Source organism: Lutra lutra, chromosome 18 (genome assembly GCF_902655055.1).
Source record: "Lutra lutra chromosome 18, mLutLut1.2, whole genome shotgun sequence".
Taxonomy (NCBI): domain Eukaryota; kingdom Metazoa; phylum Chordata; class Mammalia; order Carnivora; family Mustelidae; genus Lutra; species Lutra lutra.
The window spans coordinates 2,446,290-2,466,867 of record NC_062295.1 but is presented as its reverse complement, the minus strand read 5'-3'; the positions used below and the strand labels follow the sequence as shown (position 1 = coordinate 2,466,867).

Sequence of the window (20,578 nt, the reverse complement as noted above, 5' to 3'; positions counted from 1 at the left end):
CCACCCCAGGGCAGGATCTGCCCCTCTGCTTGGGAGCTATGAGCCTCAACCCATATTTTCAATAGCTCATCTGCTGGGCCCGCCATCCCTGATTAGTAATAAAGCCTCTCGAAACACAGCCTTTCTTCCAGCGTGGCTGGGGCGCCTATGGGGGGGCCCTAGTCCTTCATGGCCCCAAAACTAAGGTTGAATCTCTCCCCGTGCCCAATTTCCACTGTGGTTTCCTTCCTTCCCTTGTCTGTGGAAGGGTTTTCTGGTAGCCCCTCAAGAAGGAAAAAGACATATGCAAACGACCTTTTACACCACAAAGCAAAAAAAAAAAAAAAAAAAAAAAAGTGGGGCACCTGGGTGGCTCAGTGGGTTAAAACCTCTGCCTTCGGCTCAGGTCATGATCCCGGAGTCTTGGGATCTAGCCCGGCATTGGGCTCTCTGCTCCGCGGGGAGCCTGCTTCCTCCTGTCTCTCTCTCTGCCTGCCTCTCTGCCTACCTGTGATCTCTGTCTGTTAAATAAATAAATTAAATCTTTAAAAAAAAAAAAAAAAAGTGCCGAGAGGAAGTTGGGTTATTATCCCTGAGGCTGGGACTCCCTGGTGCTTGCACAGTCCCGCACACAGACCAGATCTCCTGCTCTCGGAGAAGCACACTGGCCTGTGGTGGATCTAAGTTTCCTCTTGCCCAGGACCTCCCCCTCCCCTGTGATACCATTCCAAAAGTGGGCTCGTCCGGGATTTGAACCCGGGACCTCTCACACCCAAAGCGAGAATCATACCCCTAGACCAACGAGCCACCCTGCTGCAGGCCTCCTGACGTTGGTCCTTGGAGGCCTGTGTCCTGGCCTCAGGGGGCTCTCCTAGTCCTACGAGTCCTGGCTTCCTGATCCCTCGGGAAGGTGCGCGGAGGGAGGTTTCGGTTTCGATTCCAGAAGAGGAGGGGGTGCAGTGCAGCCAGGACCTGGGGGGAGAGAGCGCGCGCGCGCGGCCGAACGGCCCTAGACCCTCAGGCCCCCTCCCCACTCCGCCCCCCACCCCCACAACGATGGCCCTGCCCTCGCCGAGAGCTACCCAGAGCCGAGCAACCAGAGGCTGCGGCAGGTGACCCTGAGGAGGGAGTCTGTGTGGCCCGGGTGAACAGGGAGGTCTCTCGTGGTGGACCCCAGCCCAGAAATTTCACCCAACTTGGGATACAGTCCCGGAGCCTGAGAATGAGTCTCTGCTGCCTCCCAACCGGCCAGCCTAGCCCAGTCGAGCCTCCAAGTCGGGGAAGGACCTCAGGGCTCCTGTCCTCACTGGATCCGGCCCCCGCCCCTCAGCCTCAGACCCGGGCTCGATTCCAGAAGCCCCTCGCAACTGTGGAACCCCAATGCAGGGGTCAGAACTAGGATCAGGGCTCACTTCTTCCCAAACGGGCAGCTGCGCCAACGCTCCAGACTTTTACTCTCCCATCTTCTCTTTCCTCTTGCGCTAACAAGGGGTCCAGCACCGACTTGGGGAGGAGGGTTTTCCCGGCTTGTCCCGGCAGCGAGCCCCTGGAGTCCTTCTGATTCGCTTCTTGCTGCCCACTAAAAGGGGGGGACAGCTGGAAACCCACGGATCGCCTGTGACTGGAACACGGCACCTCTCACATCCTAATAGAGGATCACACCACGTTCCTTACTGGCCAGCCCCTGCGGCGCTCAGCCCCATGCTCTCACCCCAGACCCAGCTCCCCTGAGCCGCGGGGCCACGCAGACACACCGACAGCATAGCACAGCACCGCGCACAGTGGCCTGCCCTCGCTCCTTGCGGAAAGGAACTCGAATTCAGCGTTGCGCGGGGGAGGGAGCGCAGAGGCTCCAGGACCTGTGCTTAACAGGCTCAGGACAGCAAAGTTCCCCAGTATACCTGGCAGCCCGTGCCGTGGTGACACCCCACATCTGCCCGGCTAGCTCAGTCGGTAGAGCATGAGACTCTTAATCTCAGGGTCGTGGGTTCGAGCCCCACGTTGGGCGTGGCTTTTGTCCCGGTAGCCCTACAACTAAATAGGGGACTGGGTCTACCCTTACTAAGAGGAACCTGTCCCGGTCCAGGGAGGCCAGGATGCTGGGCAACTTGCTTCCGTTGTTTAGATTGTTTAGATTGTTTAGATTTTATATGTAATTTTTAATTTTATAAAAGTTGAAATTTATGTGAAAGTTCCAGGTACAGTACACACAGCAGTCAGAAGCCTCTCTGAGGAGTTCCCCTTCTAGTAACTTCCTTGAAGTTGGCAAGATCTGGTCAGGCACTAAGCAGCCCAGCCCAAGAATATCGCCCAACATAGGGCTCAAACCCAACGCTTAAGGGGTTAAGTCCACTCAAACCCACTACTTACCGGGTTAAGTCTCAGCTCTGTGGGCTGAGGGAGAGCTACAGATAGACAGCATGGAGTGGATTTTCAGATAAAGATGGAACCTCATCAACTCTGGCCCTGACTGGGGGCCCACATGGGGCGCCATCTGTAACGGGGGTGCTCCGCCTTCCTGACCCTGGTCTTCTCCAGTAGTGCGCCCCCGCCCAGGCTTCCCTCGATGGTGGACAGAGAAGTGGCAGTCCAGCCCTGTCCCAACTCCTCTCCTCCTTCTGAAGTAAAAGTTAGAAATCATGGGATACTCTGAGGACAGGTTAGTGTGTCCACTTGTTTGAGAAGCAAGCAGAGAGGGAACTGTGGGTTTCTTTCTGTGGAAGGATATGACAGTCCACAGGCTTAGCCACCCAGATCCTGAGGCTCGTCAACAACCGTGAGTCAGGATGTCGGGTCCTCAGAGTAATGTTGGTTTCCAGGGGTCCATTACTCTGGCCACTTCTGCTGCTCTGGTACCCAGCCTCTCTAGGTCCTGCTGCATCCCAGAAAACCCACGCTTCCATGCGGGTAAGGAAGTGGGCTAGGGAGTGAGGAGACATGTGCCAGGTGCCTCTTGGTGGCTGGGCCAGGGCACCCTACCCATCCAAAAGAGATTGTATTTGGGACACCTGGGTGGCTCACTCCATCAAGCGAATGACTCTTAGTTTTGGCTTAGGTCGTGATCTCAGGGTTAGGAGATGGAAGCCCCACAGTGGGCTCTGTGCTTAGCATGGAATCTGCTTGGGACTCTCTCTCCCTCTCCCTTTGCCCCTCCTCACTGCTCACTCTCCCTCAGGCTCTCTCTTTCTTTCAAATAAATAAATCCTTAAAGAGAGAGACTATATTTTTCAGAGTTCTCTGGGAAAACAGAACATAGAAAAATAGAAGAGACAGAGATCTATCTGGGTTGATTTTTTTTTAAGATTTTATTTATTTATTTGACAGAGAGAAAGATCACAAGTAAGCAGAGAGGCAGGCAGAGAGACAGGGGGAAGCAGGCTCCCCGCTGAGCAGAGAGCCCGACTCGGGGCTCTATGCCAGGACCCTGAGACCATGACCTGAGCCGAAGGCAGAGGCCCAACCTACTGAGCCACCCAGGTGCCCCTGGATTGATTTTTAAAGAACTGACTCACAGGTTGGCAGCTGGAAATTCCAGCAAAAGTAGATACTGCAGTCTTGAGTCAGAATGCCTCAGAGGTAGCATTCCAACCTCCTGAGGGAGCCTAGTCTTTGCTCCCGAGACCTTCAACTGATTTGACAAGGCCCACCTGCATTGTGGAAGGTCATCTGCTTCACCAAGTCTACCGATTTAAATGTTAATTGCATCTAAAAAAAATTACCTTTACAGCAACATCTAGACTTGTGTTTGTCCAAACATTTGGGCACCACAGCCTGGCCAAGATGACATAAATTAACCATCATGGGGTCCTACTGAGTGCTAGGCTTCTTTCTTTCTTTTTTTTTCTCCCCAATTTTTTACTTACTACTTTAGTGGGGAGGCTGCACCATTCCTGGAGATACTGCAACACCAGGTGAATGCGTGGAGTGGACAGAGCAAGCTCCTATTCCAACTCCTTACTCCAAAAATCCATTTAATATATTGTCCTCAGATAGAAGACGTATCAGATATTAAACTGATGAGAACAGATACTACACTTGATCTCAGCCAAAAGGCCGAGAAGCGATTACTAGGCTTCTTTCTTAATAATAAGGGATGCAAGGTACACAAGCTTACCTTCTACTTTGGATATGTCACAGTACCTGCTGGATCAGAGAACATCACTCCCAAGCTTCTCAAAGATGCTGGTGCCTCCCCTCCACTGGGCATGTGTTATTTCCTTTGTAAACGGCATTGCCTCCAGGCACTGCCAAGACACACAAACAGCAGCAGGTGTTTGCTCTGATGGTGCCGGCCACTCGAGCATGCCTGTGTCTCTGTCCCTTCTGATTCTTTTCTCCACCGTTTGCCGCGGTATTTCTGGCAACTCTACTTCATTTCAGGAAGCTGAGCAGGCTGTGTATTATAACCAGGTGGAGGGATGCTTGCCGGGGTGTTAAGGTCTATGCCAAGGAAGAGTCCCATAGAGATCATCTGTCCCTTTTCCAGCTTTTTATGCTCCCAACCCTGATCCAGGACGGGTTACCGCTGATGCATTACCCAGGTGCTATGGCGCTGGGTTTAGAGTTCCCCTCCTTCTGAGCAGTGGCCGGACTTTCTTAGTTGAGATGAGACCCATGTTCAGCCTGGTGGCCTGGAGGAGGAGTAGAATCCTGAAGAGATGAAACATTGTCTCGTAAGCATCAGCCTCATCTGAGGTTCCTCCCAGCCTTGAGGCAGAAGGGGTGGAGGCCTGGGTCTCCATCCATCACCCCACCTAGCCCCACTCCAAGTCTCTGGGTCCCACTTCTTCCCTCTCAGCACCCTGACATTGGCATAAGTGATCTGCCAATGGTGGGAATTCAGCTTTTTCTCAGCATCGGCTGTTTTTACACCGAGGCCCCAAGCCTGGTCTTCAGCTTCATTGGCCCTTCAGGTGAAGGACACGTGGGCTGTTTCCAGGCTGCCAGAGTGCTCGGAATTGGTCATCAGTCAACACAAGCATGTCATTCTTTTGTCTCAGTGCGTTCAAGATAGTCTCCAACAGCCTAACCAAGGAGGTGAGGGACCGGTACTCTGCAAACTATGAAACACTGAGGAAAGAAACCAAAGACAATGCAAAGAAATGGAAAGACATTCCATGTTCATGGATTAGAAGAGTGAATATTGTTAAAAATGTCTATACTGTCCAAAGCAATCTACACATTTAAGGTAAACCCTGTCAGGATACCAACAGCATTTTTCACAGAATGGGAAAAGAGAATCCTAAAATTTGTATAGAACCATTAGAGACTCTGAATAGCCAGAGAAATCTTTTTTTTTTAAGATTTTATGTATTCACCTAGAAAGAGTGCATAAGTGGGGAGGAGGGGCAGAGGGAGAAGAAAGGACAGAATCCGTAGCAGACCCCACGAGGAGCACAGAGCCCTATGCAGAGCTTGACCTGAGTCAAAATCAAGTCAGATGACTGAGCCAGCCAGGCAGCCAGCTCTAGCGAAAGCAAAGCTGGAGGCATCACAGTTTCTGACTTCAATTATATTACAAAGCTGTAGTGACCAAAACGGTATGGTACAGGCACAAAAACAGACACATAGGGGCGCCTGGGTGGCTCAGTGGGTTAAGCTGCTGCCTTCGGCTCAGGTCATGATCTCAGAGTCCTGGGATGGAGCCCCGCATCGGGCTCTCTGCTCGGCAGGGAGCCTGCTTCCTCCTCTCTCTCTGCCTGCCTCTCTGCCTACTTGTGATCTCTCTGTCAAATAAATAAATAAAATCTTAAAAAAAAAAAACAGACACATAGATCAGGAAACAGAAGAGAAAACCCAGAAATAAATCCACAATTAAAATGTTTATTTACTTAACTAATCTCTACCCCCAAGGTGGGGCTCAACCTCATAACTCCAAGATCAAGAGTTGCACGCTTTTCTGAGCCAGCCAGGTACCCCAAATAAATCCACAATTACATGGTCAATTAACCTTTGACAAAGTAGGAAAGAATGTCCAATGCAAAAAAGACCATCTGTTCAACCAATGGTGCCGGGAAAATCAGACAGCTACAAGCAAAAGAATGAAACGGAACAACTTCCTTACACCATACACAAAGATAAATTCAAAATGTTTTACAGACCTAAATGTGAGACCTGAAACCATAAAACTCTTTGAAGAGAACACAGGCAGTAATTTCTCTGACATCAGCTGTAGCAACTTCTGGCTAGACACATCTCCACAGGCAAGAGAAAAAAAAAAAAAAGTATGGAGACTACATCAAAATAAAAACTTCTGCACAGTAAGGTTAATGATGAACAAAACCTAAAAGGTAACCTATGGAATGGGAGAAGATATTTGTAAATGACATATTTGATAAAGGGTTAGCATCCAAAATATATGAAGAACTTATAACACTCAAGACTCCAAAAAAGGCATAATCCAACTGAAAAATGAGCACAGGGCACCTGGCTGGCTCAGTCCATGGAGCATGTGACCCTTGATCTCAGAGTTGTGAATTCACACCCCGCTTGGGTGTAGAGATTACTTAAAAAAAAAAAAAATCTTTTAAAAACCTTTTTAAAAAATTAAAAAATAGGCACGAACAGACATTTCTCCAAAGAAGATATCCAGACGGTCAACAGACATGAAAAAATGCTCATCGTCACTCATCATCAGAGAAGTGCAAATCAAAACTATAATGTGATATCATCTCACACCTGTCAGAATGGCTAAAGTCAACAAAAGAAGAAACAGCAGGTGTTGGCAAGGATGCAGAGAAAGAGGAACCCTCATGCACTGTTGATGGGAAAGCAAACTGGGGCAGCCACTCTACAAGACAGTACAGACCTCCCTCAAAAAGTTAAAAATAATTACCTTTTGACCCAACAATTGCGCTACTGAGTATTTACCCAACCAACACAAGCACAAAAATTCAAAGGGATTCATGTACCTTGATGTTCAGAATTTTCTACAACAGCCAAATTATGGAAGCAGCCCAAGTGTCCCTCGACTGATGAGGATAAAGAAGAGGTGGTATGTGTATCTATAAAATGCGGAATATTACTCAGCCGCGAAAAAGAAAGCAATCTTGGGGCACCTGGATGGCTTAGTGGGTTAAAGCCTCTGCCTTCCACTCAGGTCATGATCCCAGGGTCCTGGAATCGAGTCCCACATCGGGCTCTCTGCTCAGCAGGGAGCCTGCTTCCTCCTCTCTCTCTGCCTGCTTCTCTGCCTACTTGTGATCTCTCTCTGTCAAATAAATAAATAAAATCTTAAAAAAAAATAAAAGCAATCTTGCCGTTTGCAACAGCACAGGTGGAGCTAGGGAGTATAATACTAAGCAAGATAAGTCAGCCCGAGAAAGACGAATGCCACATGAGTTCACACGTATGTGGAATTTAAGAAACAAAACAAACGAGCAAAGGGAGAGGAGAGGAGAGAGACAAATTAAGAAGCGGACTCTTAACCACAGAGAACAAACGGCTGGTTGCTGGAGAAATGGGGAATGGGGGCGGGGGGGGGGGGGGTGGGGGATGGGGATGGCGCGGATGGGGATGGGGATGGCGCACGCACCTGCGATGAGCCCGGGTCATGTCGGAAGTGCCCAGTCCCTATACTGTACACCTGACTCTAATGTCACACTATGTTAACTAAATGGAATTAAAATTAAAACTTAAAAAAAAAAAAAAAAAAAAAAAAGATGCTCGGCAGCAGCCGCATCATTCCCCCGGGCCTTACCGGGCCTTTCCCACTGTGTCGCTGAGGTGCGGGGAGCGGCGGGACAAGCGCAGCTCGTCTCCCAGCGCCTCCGGTCTATCTGCGGCCACCGCGGGCGAGGGTCGGAATAGAGGCAGCGCTGCGGCGCCCCGGCCTTTCTCAAAACCCTCACCGGCTCGAGGGTGTGTGGTCCTCCGTGCCAGGCGGCCAGCAGGGGACTCAACCTCAGAACCTCATCCGGGGAGTCTGGTTCCAACAGCTGAGGCAACAGCTCTCCCCGGGGCAAGCCTGAGGCGGGGAGCAGGACGGGAACGCGCTCAGGAAGCGGCTGGAAGGAAGGGCGGCGAGGCTTCCTGCTCACCCTTCTAGACCCTACTGGGTGCCACTCTGCTTGGCCCGCGGACCCCCGTTAGCTTTTGCAGGCGGGAGGCCTCGACTGAGCGGCTGGAGCACCAAGGGACGCGCCGCTTCCGGTTTCCTGTTCCCGCCAAGCCGCGCCCCGCCCCCCTTATCCCGGAAGTAACCGTTCGCTCCAGGAACACCTGCTGAACCCAGCATGAGATCTCCCAACCCACACAGAATCCGCCTCATCACGGCTCCTGAGAGGCTCCGGCGCGAGCCGCCTGCGGGGGGACCCTCCTCGGGACTCAGTGACACCCAGGCTAGCCGCGCCGCACTCTTTCTCCGAGATCTGTTTCCAAGCTCCTCGAGGCCCTCTGCAAGCTTCTGACGTTTCATGACCACAACCTCTCCCCTTGACCCGCGGCTCTGCAGGTTGGAGCCCCTTTCTGTGGTACCTTTCTGCCTCCTCCACGGCCTCTGGGGCCACTCTTTGTACCTCGGTAACCGTTGTTCTTCCAATAGTCTGTTAAAATCAGGGATGACTTTTCTTCCGCCCACCCCAGCTTGATACCACTGACAAAACCCCTACATATTAAGGTGTTCAATGTAGTGGTTTTGTATCCCTATACATTGTGGACTGATCCCCACAATCAAGCTAATGAACATACCCATCACCTCACGTGGTTACTCCAAATCTACCCCCTTAGCAAATTTCAAGCCCACGATACAGTATTACTCACTCTCGTCACCGTGCTGCAAATTAGGTTCCCGCAACTCATTCCTCTTATATCTGAAAGTTTGTATCCTTTGACCAACCTTCCCTGGTTCCCCCAACACTCACGGATGGGTTTGCTGCCTGGACCTTGGTTTGGTGAGGAGTTTGAAGGCAGCCAAGCTCCTTACCAGTGGGAAATGGGATGCCAGTCACTGACGGCACACGGTGGCATCACACTCAAGCCACATATCACCTGGTTGATTATGATGAAACAGTGTCCGGAAGGACCATGTGGCTGCTGTCCTTAACTGCTGTGGCAGCAAAGGGGATTATGAGGACTGTGGCCTGGAAGGGATTCTTTTGGGGGTCACTGGTTTGCTCACCAAAAGGAAATGGCAAGACCGGGTCTTTTTTTTTTTTTTTAAGATTTTATTTCTTTGACACAGAGAAAGACAGATCACAAGTAGGCAGAGAGAGAGGGAGAAGCAGGCTCCCCGCTGAGCAGAGAGCCCGATGTGGGGCTCAATCCCAGGACCCCGAGATCACGACCCGAGCTGAAGGCAGAGGCTTAAACCACTGAGCCACCCAGGCGCCCTGGCAAGACCGGGTCTTTAAACTTTCACCCTAAGTCATGTTCAGAAGCCCAGGGACATTACATGACTGGCATGAAATAATCTTTTTTTTTTTAAGATTTTATTTATTTATTTGACAGACAGAGATCACAAGTAGACAGAGAGGCAGGCAGAGAGAGGGGGAGGGAAGCAGGCTCCCCGCTGAGCAGAGAGCCCGATGTGGGGTTTGATCCCAGGACCCTGGGATCACGACCTGAGTTGAAGGCAGAGGCTTAACCCACTGAGCCACCCAGGTGCCCCGGCATGAAATAATCTTATAGCTGTGGGGCTGATATAGCTAAAGATTGAACCCATCACTGAAATGTACGTGTTGTGGAATGACATTGGAAGTTGAGTTCACAGCCTCAGGAAATCTTTCATGTGGAAGAAATGGCCCTGATTATGAAGGAGTTGGGCCAAAGATGTGGAGACCTCTGGGTGGGCTCAAACAAAGTTGACCTGGGTTTCCTTGTCAGCAAAATCAGTCTGGAATCTGTGGAGAGGAGGCTTCCCATGTTTCAATGTCCTATAATAATCTCACCCAGAGCACTTGTCTTCCAATGGGATGGTAGTGCTCCACAAAGCCCACACCAACCACCCTTGTTAGCACTGGCCCCATGTGGCCCCATGACTACAGCCAGATCAGCATGCTGTGGGCAGTGACCCAGGAGGAAATAGCTTATTCACCCAAAGAATTGCAAGTGGTGCTCATTTATGCCAGCAGAGACCCAGGAAATACATGTGGGAAGGAACCTAAGGGCATTGGAGTAAGGAGGATGAGATACAATTGTTCATCTGGTGTTTATTGACCCGGGAGCACTTTCCAGAATGCCTATACTTAACATGTTATTTTGTGCCACTGAATGTGGTTCTGCCAGGTTTCTGGGTTGGTTGGCTAAGCATTGAACTCATTGGTAGACTATAATGAGACTGAGATGTGAGAACGTCCCTGACATTGAGTAGAGAAAGCAAGCCAAAGACTTAGATGGGGATGCTGGAGCAGATCTATCACACATGATGTGGACACCCACCACCCGCTGACATCGCCCAGAAGACATACCTTTCAAGAAGACATGGAGAAACATTGGCAAGGGAAGCACCAGCATCCTCGGATAGCTCTGCAGTTCCCAGTCTCCTCCCACGATGGTGGGAGACATGAGATGATGTTCTTGATTCCAGGGGGAATAACGGGTTTCCAGATATTTGGGAAAGTGGGAGAAGTAAGGTCAAAGCTAGAGGAACAGAAGAGTCTCACTCGTGGTTTTTGAAAGCAAAAGGGAACTATATTTTATGCAGCAGAAAAAGACAATTATCATATAATCTCATTGATATGAGGACATTGAGAGGCAGTGGGGGGTCGTGGGGGTAGGGAGGGAAAAACACAAGACAAGATGGGATCAGGAGGGAGACAAACCGTAAGAAATTCTTAATCTCATGAAACAAACTGAGGGCTGCTAGGGGATGGTGGGGTAGGGAGAGGGTGGCTGGATGATAGACATTGGGGAGGGTATGTGCTATGGTGAGTGCTGTGAAATGTGTAAGCCTGATGATTCACAGACCTGTACCCCCGGGGAAAATAATTCATTATATGCTAATTTTAAAAAGAGAACTATTTTTGTATATGTATATAGCAAAGTTCCAGTGGTCTTCCCTTCTATGAACATGTGGTATAGGAGGTTTCTGATTTTACTTTATACCATGTGAGGAAGTTGGGAGATTTCTATCTCCAGGATGAAGATAGGGATTGCATGGATGAAAAAAAGAGGAGACTTTATTATGGACTACTTCAAACATGCACTAAAGCAGAGAAATAGTTTAAGGGGTCCTCATCCCCCAGCTTAAGCCATTAGCAACTTACGCCATTAGCAACCATTATCTTGTTTTGTCTATACCTCCAACCAACCCATTGTATTTTCCCTAGCTTTATGGACAGATAATTGACAAATAAAAATGATATATACTGAAGGTGCACAATGTGATGATTTGATACACATATACATTTGTGAAATATTTACCACTGTTAACACAACCATCCTTCACATAGTTACCTTTTCTGCGTGTGTGCTGAGAACATTTCAGATCTCATCTCAAAACAACTTGCAAGTATACGTTACCGTATTTATTTATTTATTTTTAAGATTTTTTTTTTTTTAATTTGTTTGACAGAGATCACAAGTAGGCAGAGCAGCAGGCAGAGAGAGAGAGAGGGAGAAGCAGGCTCCCCACTGAGCAGAGAGCCCGATGTGGGGCTCGATCCCAGGACCCTGGGACCATGACCTGAGCCGAAGGCAGAGGCTTAACCGTCTGAGCCACCCAGGCGCCCCACATTACCGTATTTATAACCATTGTCAGCACTCAGCCGGTGTTTTAAAGAAAAACAGTTGTCATATAATTTAATCTCTAAATAATTGCCTTGGGTCTCTTTATGAAAGAACTTTTAAAAATATATAGAACCACAATAAAATTAATACACCTGGAAAAATGAACAATTATTCCTTTATATCATCAAGTAGAATGGATGGTTATTTTTAAAAGGTGAATGATGCCAGTATTCCTTTCTGAAAGCTGGAAACGTGCACCCCTTATTAGAAAATAGAGAGACAACCAATTTAGTAGCTTAGGACTAGGACTGGGCAACCTCACGCACTTTTAATTTGGTTTCCTCCACTGCAGAAGCATTTCACTTTTTCCCCCTTGGAGGGTGTCTAAAACTTATCCCTTTGTACCCCGGGTGGGACTCGAACCCACAATCCCTGGCTTAGGAGGCCAATGCCTTATCCATTAGGCCACCGGGGCCGACAATCAGTATCTTGCAATGGTCCTAGACCAGTCTCTCCGACACCTCCCCGTTGTTCCCACTGGTTACACACAGATTCCTTTGTCCCCCTCCGGCCCCTCAACACCTGCATTCGGCCCGCGCTCGAACCTGGCCGGCCGCTAAAGCATCCCCGGATCGCGGAGAGACCGCGCACGCGCAGACGGAGCCCAAAGAACTGGGACCACAGGTGTCGCTCAGCTCGTTGGACTAGGGTGTGAGCCTCGCTTAGGGTGAGAGAAGCCTGGGGATCAAATCCTGGGCGAGCACTTTCCTCTCCTTCTGGGAAACTCCGGGTCCGGTGATAACTATTAGCAAGAAGGAGTTGCCTGTGCAAAATGTGGGAGAGGAGAGAAGAGGGGTACCAGCCCTCCTCCCTACACTGCCCCGTAGACAGGAGGTGTTACCTGGGTCCAGCTCTCCGCGGTTTTCAACAGAGCCCAGTGGCCCGAGGTCTTTGCCCTGAGCGCCCTCCGCAATGGCTCTCCTCGGACTAGCTGCGTCGGTGGAGTAGGAGATTCTCACGGTCAGAGAACCCAGCGTTAGCTTTCCCACCAGAGAACGGGTGTTCTTTCCCATCTCCAAAATGTTCACCTTAATGAATTTCAAACCGCTGAAGCATCACAAAAACGATAAAGTAACACCCCCACAGGACCCCAGGTCACCTGCGCCTACCTTCCGGAATGAGGTCTCCGGCTGCCACTGCCCTGGCGGTCACCTGGTGGGAGGAGGTTACATCACCTAGGTTACCTGGCTTAGCCAGAATCCCTTGGAGAGAAGTCGGGTCCGCAGGTAAAGACATTTTTTCCCAGGTACAATGATGACCCAATCCTGGGCATATTCTTTAGGCTTAAACTTTTACATATATATGCACACAAGCCATTTAGGTACACTATCATTGTAAGAAATCGGAATAATCTGTTAGATTTTTTAAAACATTTTTTATTGTGGTAAAAATATGTATATTTAACGTTAAATTGGCCAATTAAACCGTTTTTAAGTGTACAATTCAGTGGCATCAGTTATATGCACAATATCATCCAACCGTCACGACTATTTCCAAAACTTTTTATCACAAGAACCTATTGTATGTTGAAATGCACCTGTCCTCTCACCTTGGGACCACTCCCTCCCCCCACCTCATCCTGGCAACAATCCAACCCCCCGTCTGTCACAGCTCTGGTCGGCTGAACTATATTGACCTCGTTTGAGGCTCCCGGACTCGATGCGGGTGACAGCAGACACCGCTGGTGCCTTCAGGGCCCCACAGCACCCTCGGGTCGTGGGGGGGCAGACCAGAGCCTAAGCTCCCGAGCTCCACGCGTGCTGGAACTCTGGAGCTCGGCGGTTTTCCCGGTGCGGCAGGGCGGGGCGCCGCGAGGGGGGGCACATTCCAGACCTCTTTGGGTTCCGCGGAGAGTGCAGTCCGGACAAAGGGAAAATACGAAGTCGAGGGAGGAAAAACAAGCGCTGCAGCGACCACGAAGGGACTCGAACCCTCAATCTTCTGATCCGGAATCAGACGCCTTATCCATTAGGCCACGCGGCCCCACCGGTAACGCTTCCCCAGCTTCTCTCATAAAGCTGGTCCAGGCGCCTGTGTAGTGCGACGAAATGCGCATGCTCCTACTGGCGAGGGGCTCCGCCCCTCGGGCCTGTGTGGGTGGGGCTGCGAGTTGGGGCCCCGGCGCGCAAACGAGTCCCGGCTGCTCGGCGAGGACCGCCCTAACGAACTGTACCGGGAGTTCGAGCCCCGGTGAGGCCGCGCAGGCTCCGGCCCTAACCGGCGCGCGTTGGGAGCTCTTCCCCTACGTGGCTCCAGAGCGCGTTCGGTCAGAGACTGCCCACTGCTCCCTCCGCAGCCCCGGAAGCCCCCGCAGCCCGCGCGCTTCCCGCATCACAGCACCCGTCAGCCGGCTGTGCTCTGTCCAGTCCTGTGGTCCCAGCCCGGGCTCCGGCGGGCGGGAAAGCCGAGACCGCATCTCCTGCATTCCCACGGCCCCAGCGTGGGGCGCCTGTGGGGTGCGCAAGCTGAAACAGCGACGTGGGCCCCGGCTGACCTCTCTCGGAACATCCAGCCCAGCCTAGCCCGGGCTGGGTTCCTCGGTCCCTGCGCCTGCGGGAAGGCCCAGCCCCCCGCTCCCAGGAGCACAGGTGCACCCTTACGGGGTGCCAGTCACGTGGCATGCGTTCTTTCACTGGGTCACCTCCCCGAGGGCAGGCGCTGTTCACGTGCACCCCGATCACCCACAGACCTTTACTGCAGTCCCCCTACCTCCGCGCCCCACGCACCACGCCCGCGCTGCGGCGCCCATTTACACAAGAGGAACCAGGACAGGGGATGGAGTCGGCGGCGGCGCTGGGCGGTGGCCCCCGGTGGTCAGAACCCCCGGAGCGGCAGCGGGCGCAGTCCCGCCTGCAGGCAGAGCCGGCGCCTTAGCGAGCTGCGGATCTCCAGGCAGGCCTTGCGGCGCCTCTGGCCGTCGGGACCCAGCACCTCCAGTTCACACACCCGGCGGTTGACCTGCGAGGACCCCACTCAGCCTGCGCCCAGGACTGCCGGGTCCCTGGGCACCCCGCCTGGAGCCCCGTGGACGAGAAGGCCTAAAATTTCAAGCGCTGCCTTGCCATCGTGGGCCCTCAGGGGGCTTCAGAGGCCTAACCGTGAGCCCTCTGCTCCTGGCAGATGTGCCCCACACACACAGCAAGAAGGGCTCCCCACCCAGCTGGCTCCCTGACCCTCCACTTGCTCTCAGTCTGAGGGGCTTCAGTTCCCTGCAAGCCTGTGAAATTATTACCCCACCCACTCTTACTATAAAGCCTGCAGCCCACAGCCCCTGCTGGTTCACCCTGTTCCTGACCACAACCCCCAGGGGCCCTGCCGGGTGGGCAACCACCTTCTCTACCCGGCAGTGAGCAGAACCCTCTAAGACCTGCTGTGGCTCTCACCGGGGGCCCTAGCCTGGCTCACCCACAGGGTGAATGGGAGGTAATCAGAACACCAGGGCTGGGGAGAAGGATGAATCCAGCCCCTTTCCTCAGGTCTCTGCCCCTAACCCCAACACACCTCAGTCAGCAGCTCCAGGAGCTCTCCGCCAGGGTCAGCTCTGAGGACCTCCACCAGAGTCTGGATAAAGTCCGAGCCCTTCTCATCATCCCGATATGCTACACAGCCTAGGCCAGAGGACCAGGGTCAGAGCATCAGGCTTGGGCCCCACCTGCTGCTCTTTGTTGGCAGAAACGGCAGGGTGGTAGGGCGTGCAGACAGACAGGACCCCGGGGGGTCAGGCAAGGGAATGGTCCAAAGAGTGGGAACTTCTGGCTTCTGGAACAACTTGGTGCTTGATATTCATGGAGTGAATATACAATTTGACCCTGCCCAGCCGTGGCCCCCCTAAAGCCACCCCAGGCATCTAGCCAGGATGCAGGGCCCCATGTAGCTGGCTTTCCCCAGGCAGCAGGCTTACCCTCAGCAGCTGCGTAGACCATCAAGATGTCCGCTTGGTCAGAGCTCCCTGGAGTGGGGCCCCCAGAGGACCTGCCTGGAAGGAGCAACGCACTGACCCAGCCTCCTGGGACTCTCCCAGCCCCAGAGGTCCCCCCAGCTCTGCCTCACGGGCACACGGGGATGTCAGTAGAATTAGCCCAGGGTGGAAAAGGCAGATCTGAACTCAAATCTCAACACCATGACAAGAACGCAAGTCTCTCAGCTCTGCCACCTACCAGCTGTGGGACCTTAGGAAAGCTGTCTCACCTTCCTGCCTCCAGTGTTGTTTTGAGGCTCAAGGAGGGGCAGAAGCCCTCGATTTTCAGCGGCCCTTGCGGTTTCGGAAGGTTTTCCTTCCCATCCTCTTGGCAAGACCCCGATCAGAGCCCTGGAGAGGCACACCGGACAGCCCTCCCACCAGTCCTGGCCAAGCCCGGGCTCCAGCAGAAAGCCACGCCCACCTTGGGCATCAGCATAGATCTGGAGGACGTCGGCATGTGAGGGGGTGGTTGGTGATGCCTGCAGCCAGCGCCGGAACCAGGGGAGAGCTGTGGGCCCCAAACCAGCGTCCCTCTGCCCTGGAAGGGAGAGGGGATATGCAGATTCTTTGGCTCAGCAGATACCTGGGGGTGCCCCCAGGGGCCCACAGCCCATCCCCCAGAAATCCAGGGCAGGCCTGCCAGGCTGCAAGAACCCAAAGGATGGAAATGCATGTGCTGAGGGTAAAGTGCTCAAATTCATGGACTTCTAGGAGAGGCTAGGAGATGGGGCAGTGCACGTGAAGCTCCCATGCTGAGGCCTCCTGAAGAAGGTGGACAGCAAGTCCTGGGAGGCGAGGACCTGGCCTGGCCTTCAGCGGGGAGGGGATGGGCAGGCCCCACTTACGCCCGCGGCAAGCCTGAAGCAGGAAGATCTTGGGGCAGCCCCACAGGGCCCTGCAGCGGCTCAGCTCCTGCACCAGTGCCTCTGGCTGGACCTCCTGCCCGTCAGCTCCCAGCAGCTGGCCCTGTGGCCCCCCGTGGGCCATGAGGGCCACAAGGGCACAGCTCACCGGGACCCTGTGGGCATCTAGGCCCTCTCGGAACTGGGCCATCTCCTCCTGGAAAGCCTGGAGTGGGGATAAGATGGAGGCCTGGGCCCAGGCTTTGTCCTCCCCAGTGCCTGGTAGCCCTCCAGAGAGGTTTGTCCAGTCCCTGCCCACCCTACTTCCCACCTCCTGCCAGCCTCAGGCCCACAGAGAAAGTCCTTTTTCTAACTCCCCCGCCCGCCCACTGCAAACCTGGCGTGGCCTAATTGGAAGAATCATGTGATCTAGCCTCTTGCAGCTGGGTCTTTGGCCAGGGCAGGGAAAATGCTCCACAAAGAAAAGAGGCGTGAGGGGAGAGCAATGAGCTGACAGGTGTCTGGGAAGGAAGCTGAGACCCTCGAAGGAAAAGCTGGAGGGTCCCGCTGGGGCCTGGAGCAGAGGAGTGGAGAAGCAGCGGGGGACGCCGCCAGAGCCCGGGAGACAAGCGCCCCACACGTGCAGCAGGAAGGATGGAAGCCAGAGCCGGTGAGAAGCCCTACAGAGAGTCGCTCGGGTCCTGGGGTGGCGGGGGGAGCTTCCTTCAGAGCCCCACCAGAGCTCTGGCCTTCACCTCACCTGGGCCGTAGGGTCTGTCCTTAGGGTGGTCTTGAAGTTCAGGGCCTGACACAGGCCCCCCAGAGCCTCCACATCATGCTGGGCCCCAGGCCGGCCATGGATCACGGACAGCAGGAGGGCAGCTCTGGTCCCGGACAGGTCATACTGAGCGCTGGGGCTGGGTTCTGGCTACAGACAAGTGAAGGAGCATTCAGAGTGGTCTGAGAACCTCCCAGCTCCTCACATCCCCCCATCTCAGGTCTCCCCGAGCTTCTGTCCCGCTCACATCTGCTGTCACATCATTCACCCCACCCCGTGCCCCTCACCTGGGGCTCCCAGGGTTCCACATCCCCCAGGCACAGTGCACCCCTCAAGGAGCTCCGGAGGACTGGGCAGTAGGAGGCCTCTGACTCTTTGGCTGTCCTGTAGAAGACCTGAGGGGACCAGAGAACCCCTAGGGGGCTGCTCCATGGGGGCACAGTTTGGGGAGGGAAAAGGGCACTGGCTTCAGGGAACAACCTGCCTAGCTTATGGCTACCGCAGTCTCTTTGGGGTCCCCTGCCAGAACAGAGGAAGGACACAGACAAAAGAATGGGAGAGCATGAAGGGGATGTCCTAGTTCATGTTCAATGTCATGGGTTTCCCTGGACATGGATGTCCTTAAGTGGATCCTGGCCATGCCATTAACCACACCACACCACACCCCAGGGATCAGTGTGCACAGAGCTGGGCGCTTCCTAGAGCAGGCTGGGGCCTGTTTGGGAAGGTTCACAGGGTAGCTACTGCCTGGGGAGGACACCAGGCTGGGGAAAGCTGCGGAATGGAGCCTGGGCCCACCCTTCACCTCCAGGGTCACCAGTGGCCACCCAAGTGCCCAGTGAGACTGTTGGGGCTCCAGCCCAGACCAGAACTGGATCATTCACCACTCTGACTTCCAAGGACCTGCAGTCTGACAGACAGTCACCCTCTGTCTGTGTGAGTATGAATAGGGCTGGGTAGAAGCAGAGGCGCAGACTGGAGGAAACCAAGGAAGGGCATCAGTGACAGCCTGGTAGGGAACGTGTGAGGCTGGCTGGGACAACAGGAGGGCAAGCCAGGGGGAGTGGTGTGGGCAAAGGTGCGAGCTGAGAAGCAGCTGGGAGTGTCGGGAATCCTGAGTAGGCTGTGAGCAGGGGCATGGGTGGGGCAGGAGGCAAGGGCTCCAGAATGATACCACATGCATAGACAATAAAGATTCAACTGTAAAACAAATGGAGGGGGGCGCGTGTGAATGACTCGAACCGCCAAGCAGGGTCAGGAGAGCACAGCAGAGCCTGGGGAAGTGATTGGCACGGACCCCCTCCCAGGGATTCCCCATCTGGAGCCCTTACCTCCGTCAGCAGCTGCAGCAGAGACCAGTGAGGAAATCGGCCACAGAGCTGGCTCAGGCCAGCGAGGAAGGCTCCGGGCTCAGGGGCAGCTGGGTGTTGAAATGGTACATGGGCCTGGAGGGTAGAGCTCGCCCCTCCTGCCCACCCCCACCCCTACTTTGTGCCGTCCCAAAACCGGTGTCCCTGCCCAGCCCACTCACCCCCAGGAGTCGTCGAGAGCAGCAGGAAAACTTTGGGGCAGCCCCACAGGGCCCTGCAGCGGCTCAGCTCCCAGACCAACTGCTGGGGCTGCCTCAGCTGCCCACGGGGGGCCACCAAGGCCACGAGGGCACAGCCCACAGGGCCCCCAAGGGCATCCAGCTGCTCCCGGAACCCAGCCAGCTCCTCGAGGAAGCCCTAGGACAAGAGCAAAAGCCTGAGTCCAGGGAGGCCCCACGGTGGGCCTAGGGGTGGGTGCTGGGATGAGGGTGAGGTCAGAGGCGGGTGAGGACTCACCTGGACAGAGGCCTCCCTCTTCTGGCAGCTCTCAAAGCCCAGGGTCCGGAACACACCCTCCAGGACAGCAACAGTGGAGGCTAACACCCCAGGGCTGCTGAGTGTCAGAGCCACCCTGGGACCCTGCAGGCCGTACTTCCCCTGGGGAAGCAAGGGCAGAGTTGGGCTGAGGCAGGGCTCAGCTGAAAGCCAGGAATGGGCTGGGCCAGGCAGTGCCTCCCACTACCTTTCTTTCCAGACTCTGTCTAGCATCTGCCATCTGCGAGGCCACCTGCAGGGTCCCAGCCACCAGGAAGGCCATGGGGGCTGGATGGGGGCTTCCTCTGAGCACCAAGTGTACCCCCTGCCCCTGGTGCTGACGCCCCAGATCCCAAAACTTGTCCTTTCCCTGAGCCCTTGTCCTATCAGCTCTGTTTATGAGCTGAGCTGGACTCTGCTCCTTCCCTGGAACTCTAGGCCATAGGCCCTACTGCCTCAGTCCCCGTACTGTTCTCTGGCTCCAGCGGGCTACTTCTTGGCTGGCACTGGCACACCCCCACCTGAGCCAGGAGCCTATGCCCAATCCTATTCTTAGCTCTTGGCCCACCTCCTATCTGATCCTGTTACACAGGAGTGTCTCCCTTCCGAGCCAGCCACCAGCACCAAGAAGTCCACGCATGGCTCTCACCGCCCCCCCCACTCCTGCACACCACCCACGCCACCCGCACATGTGCACATGGCAGCCTTGAGCTCAAGGGTACGGGGAGAGGTAGCACGTGCTGTGTCACAGGCAGAAACCCCCACTGGAGTCATCTGTCCACAGAGGGGCCCCAGGTGCTTCATCTGGGGAGTCCAGTCCATCACAGCGAGCTCAAGATGAAGCAAGTGTTAAATGGGGGACTGGTTGAGGAAGGGCCCTGGGGCGGGAGAGGCTGGCACACAGACTAGGGGACAGAATGTTCTGTCGCTGTCTACTCCTACCACCCTTCAGGCGGCCTGCTGAGGCTACTACCAGGCCAACTGGGAAGGGCTCTGTGGGGGCAGGAGGCCCCCTGACCAGGCATCCACCAGTTCTGCGCACGCTCCAGGCGGGGGGAACTCAGCAGGGGAGGGGTCAAATGTCAAGGGCTGGGTGGGGAATGGGGCCCATTCTGACAGCTGTCCTCTCCCGCTAAGGGATCTGAGCACCGGGACCAGCTTGGAGTTCTGGATCCCCTTGAACAGCCAGAGCACACCATGCCGCCCGCCCCAGTCACCTCGCACCCAAGCCTATTTCTTCAGATTGCCATTGAGGAGAAAGGGAGCGGCCCGGTGAAGACCTGCTCAGCTCTCCTGTTGTCCTGCCAGGGTGGCGAGGGGTGTCACCAGCTGTCCCATCCTGAGACTCCCGCCAGTACTTTGGGGCCCAGACAACCTGGAAGCCAAGAATGGGTCTCCACCAGGCGACCACCCCACACCAGGGCCACTGACACCCCCAAACCGGGAG

The 20,578-nt window shown here is 54.3% G+C and overlaps 1 protein-coding gene and 5 non-coding genes across 8 annotated transcripts; 1 reads left to right on the top strand and 5 right to left on the bottom strand.

Moving 5' to 3' along the window:
* Positions 1 to 714: 714 nt before the first annotated feature.
* On the bottom strand, positions 715 to 786 carry TRNAP-UGG (transfer RNA proline (anticodon UGG)). The gene has a single exon. It is a non-coding gene; the product is annotated as a tRNA-Pro (tRNA).
* Positions 787 to 1,914: 1,128 nt separating this feature from the next.
* Positions 1,915 to 1,987, top strand: TRNAK-CUU (transfer RNA lysine (anticodon CUU)). Its single transcript has one exon. It is a non-coding gene; the product is annotated as a tRNA-Lys (tRNA).
* Positions 1,988 to 3,853: 1,866 nt separating this feature from the next.
* Positions 3,854 to 4,044, bottom strand: LOC125091192 (U2 spliceosomal RNA). Its single transcript, XR_007124603.1, has one exon. It is a non-coding gene; the product is annotated as a U2 spliceosomal RNA (small nuclear RNA).
* An 8,004-nt stretch (positions 4,045 to 12,048) lies between these two features.
* On the bottom strand, positions 12,049 to 12,121 carry TRNAR-CCU (transfer RNA arginine (anticodon CCU)). Its single transcript has one exon. It is a non-coding gene; the product is annotated as a tRNA-Arg (tRNA).
* A 1,495-nt stretch (positions 12,122 to 13,616) lies between these two features.
* On the bottom strand, positions 13,617 to 13,689 carry TRNAR-CCG (transfer RNA arginine (anticodon CCG)). Its single transcript has one exon. It is a non-coding gene; the product is annotated as a tRNA-Arg (tRNA).
* An 825-nt stretch (positions 13,690 to 14,514) lies between these two features.
* Positions 14,515 to 20,331, bottom strand: LOC125090821 (caspase-14-like). 3 transcript variants are annotated; one of them, XM_047713917.1, is made up of 11 exons: positions 19,340 to 20,326; positions 19,114 to 19,254; positions 18,819 to 19,014; positions 18,619 to 18,707; positions 17,575 to 17,682; positions 17,270 to 17,437; positions 16,513 to 16,735; positions 16,089 to 16,205; positions 15,608 to 15,682; positions 15,208 to 15,314; positions 14,515 to 14,664 (listed from the first exon to the last, which is right to left on the bottom strand). In XM_047713917.1, exons 1-11 carry the CDS (start codon positions 19,412 to 19,414, stop codon positions 14,521 to 14,523), a joined length of 1,443 nt encoding a protein of 480 aa, XP_047569873.1. In that variant the 5' UTR covers positions 19,415 to 20,326; the 3' UTR covers positions 14,515 to 14,520. The 3 variants fall into 3 exon arrangements, 2 of the variants coding, with proteins under 2 accessions (XP_047569873.1, XP_047569874.1); XR_007124489.1 differs by having other exon boundaries at positions 14,630 to 14,664; positions 15,895 to 16,205; positions 19,340 to 20,331; XM_047713918.1 differs by lacking the exon at positions 17,575 to 17,682 and having other exon boundaries at positions 19,340 to 20,327.
* Positions 20,332 to 20,578: the final 247 nt, after the last annotated feature.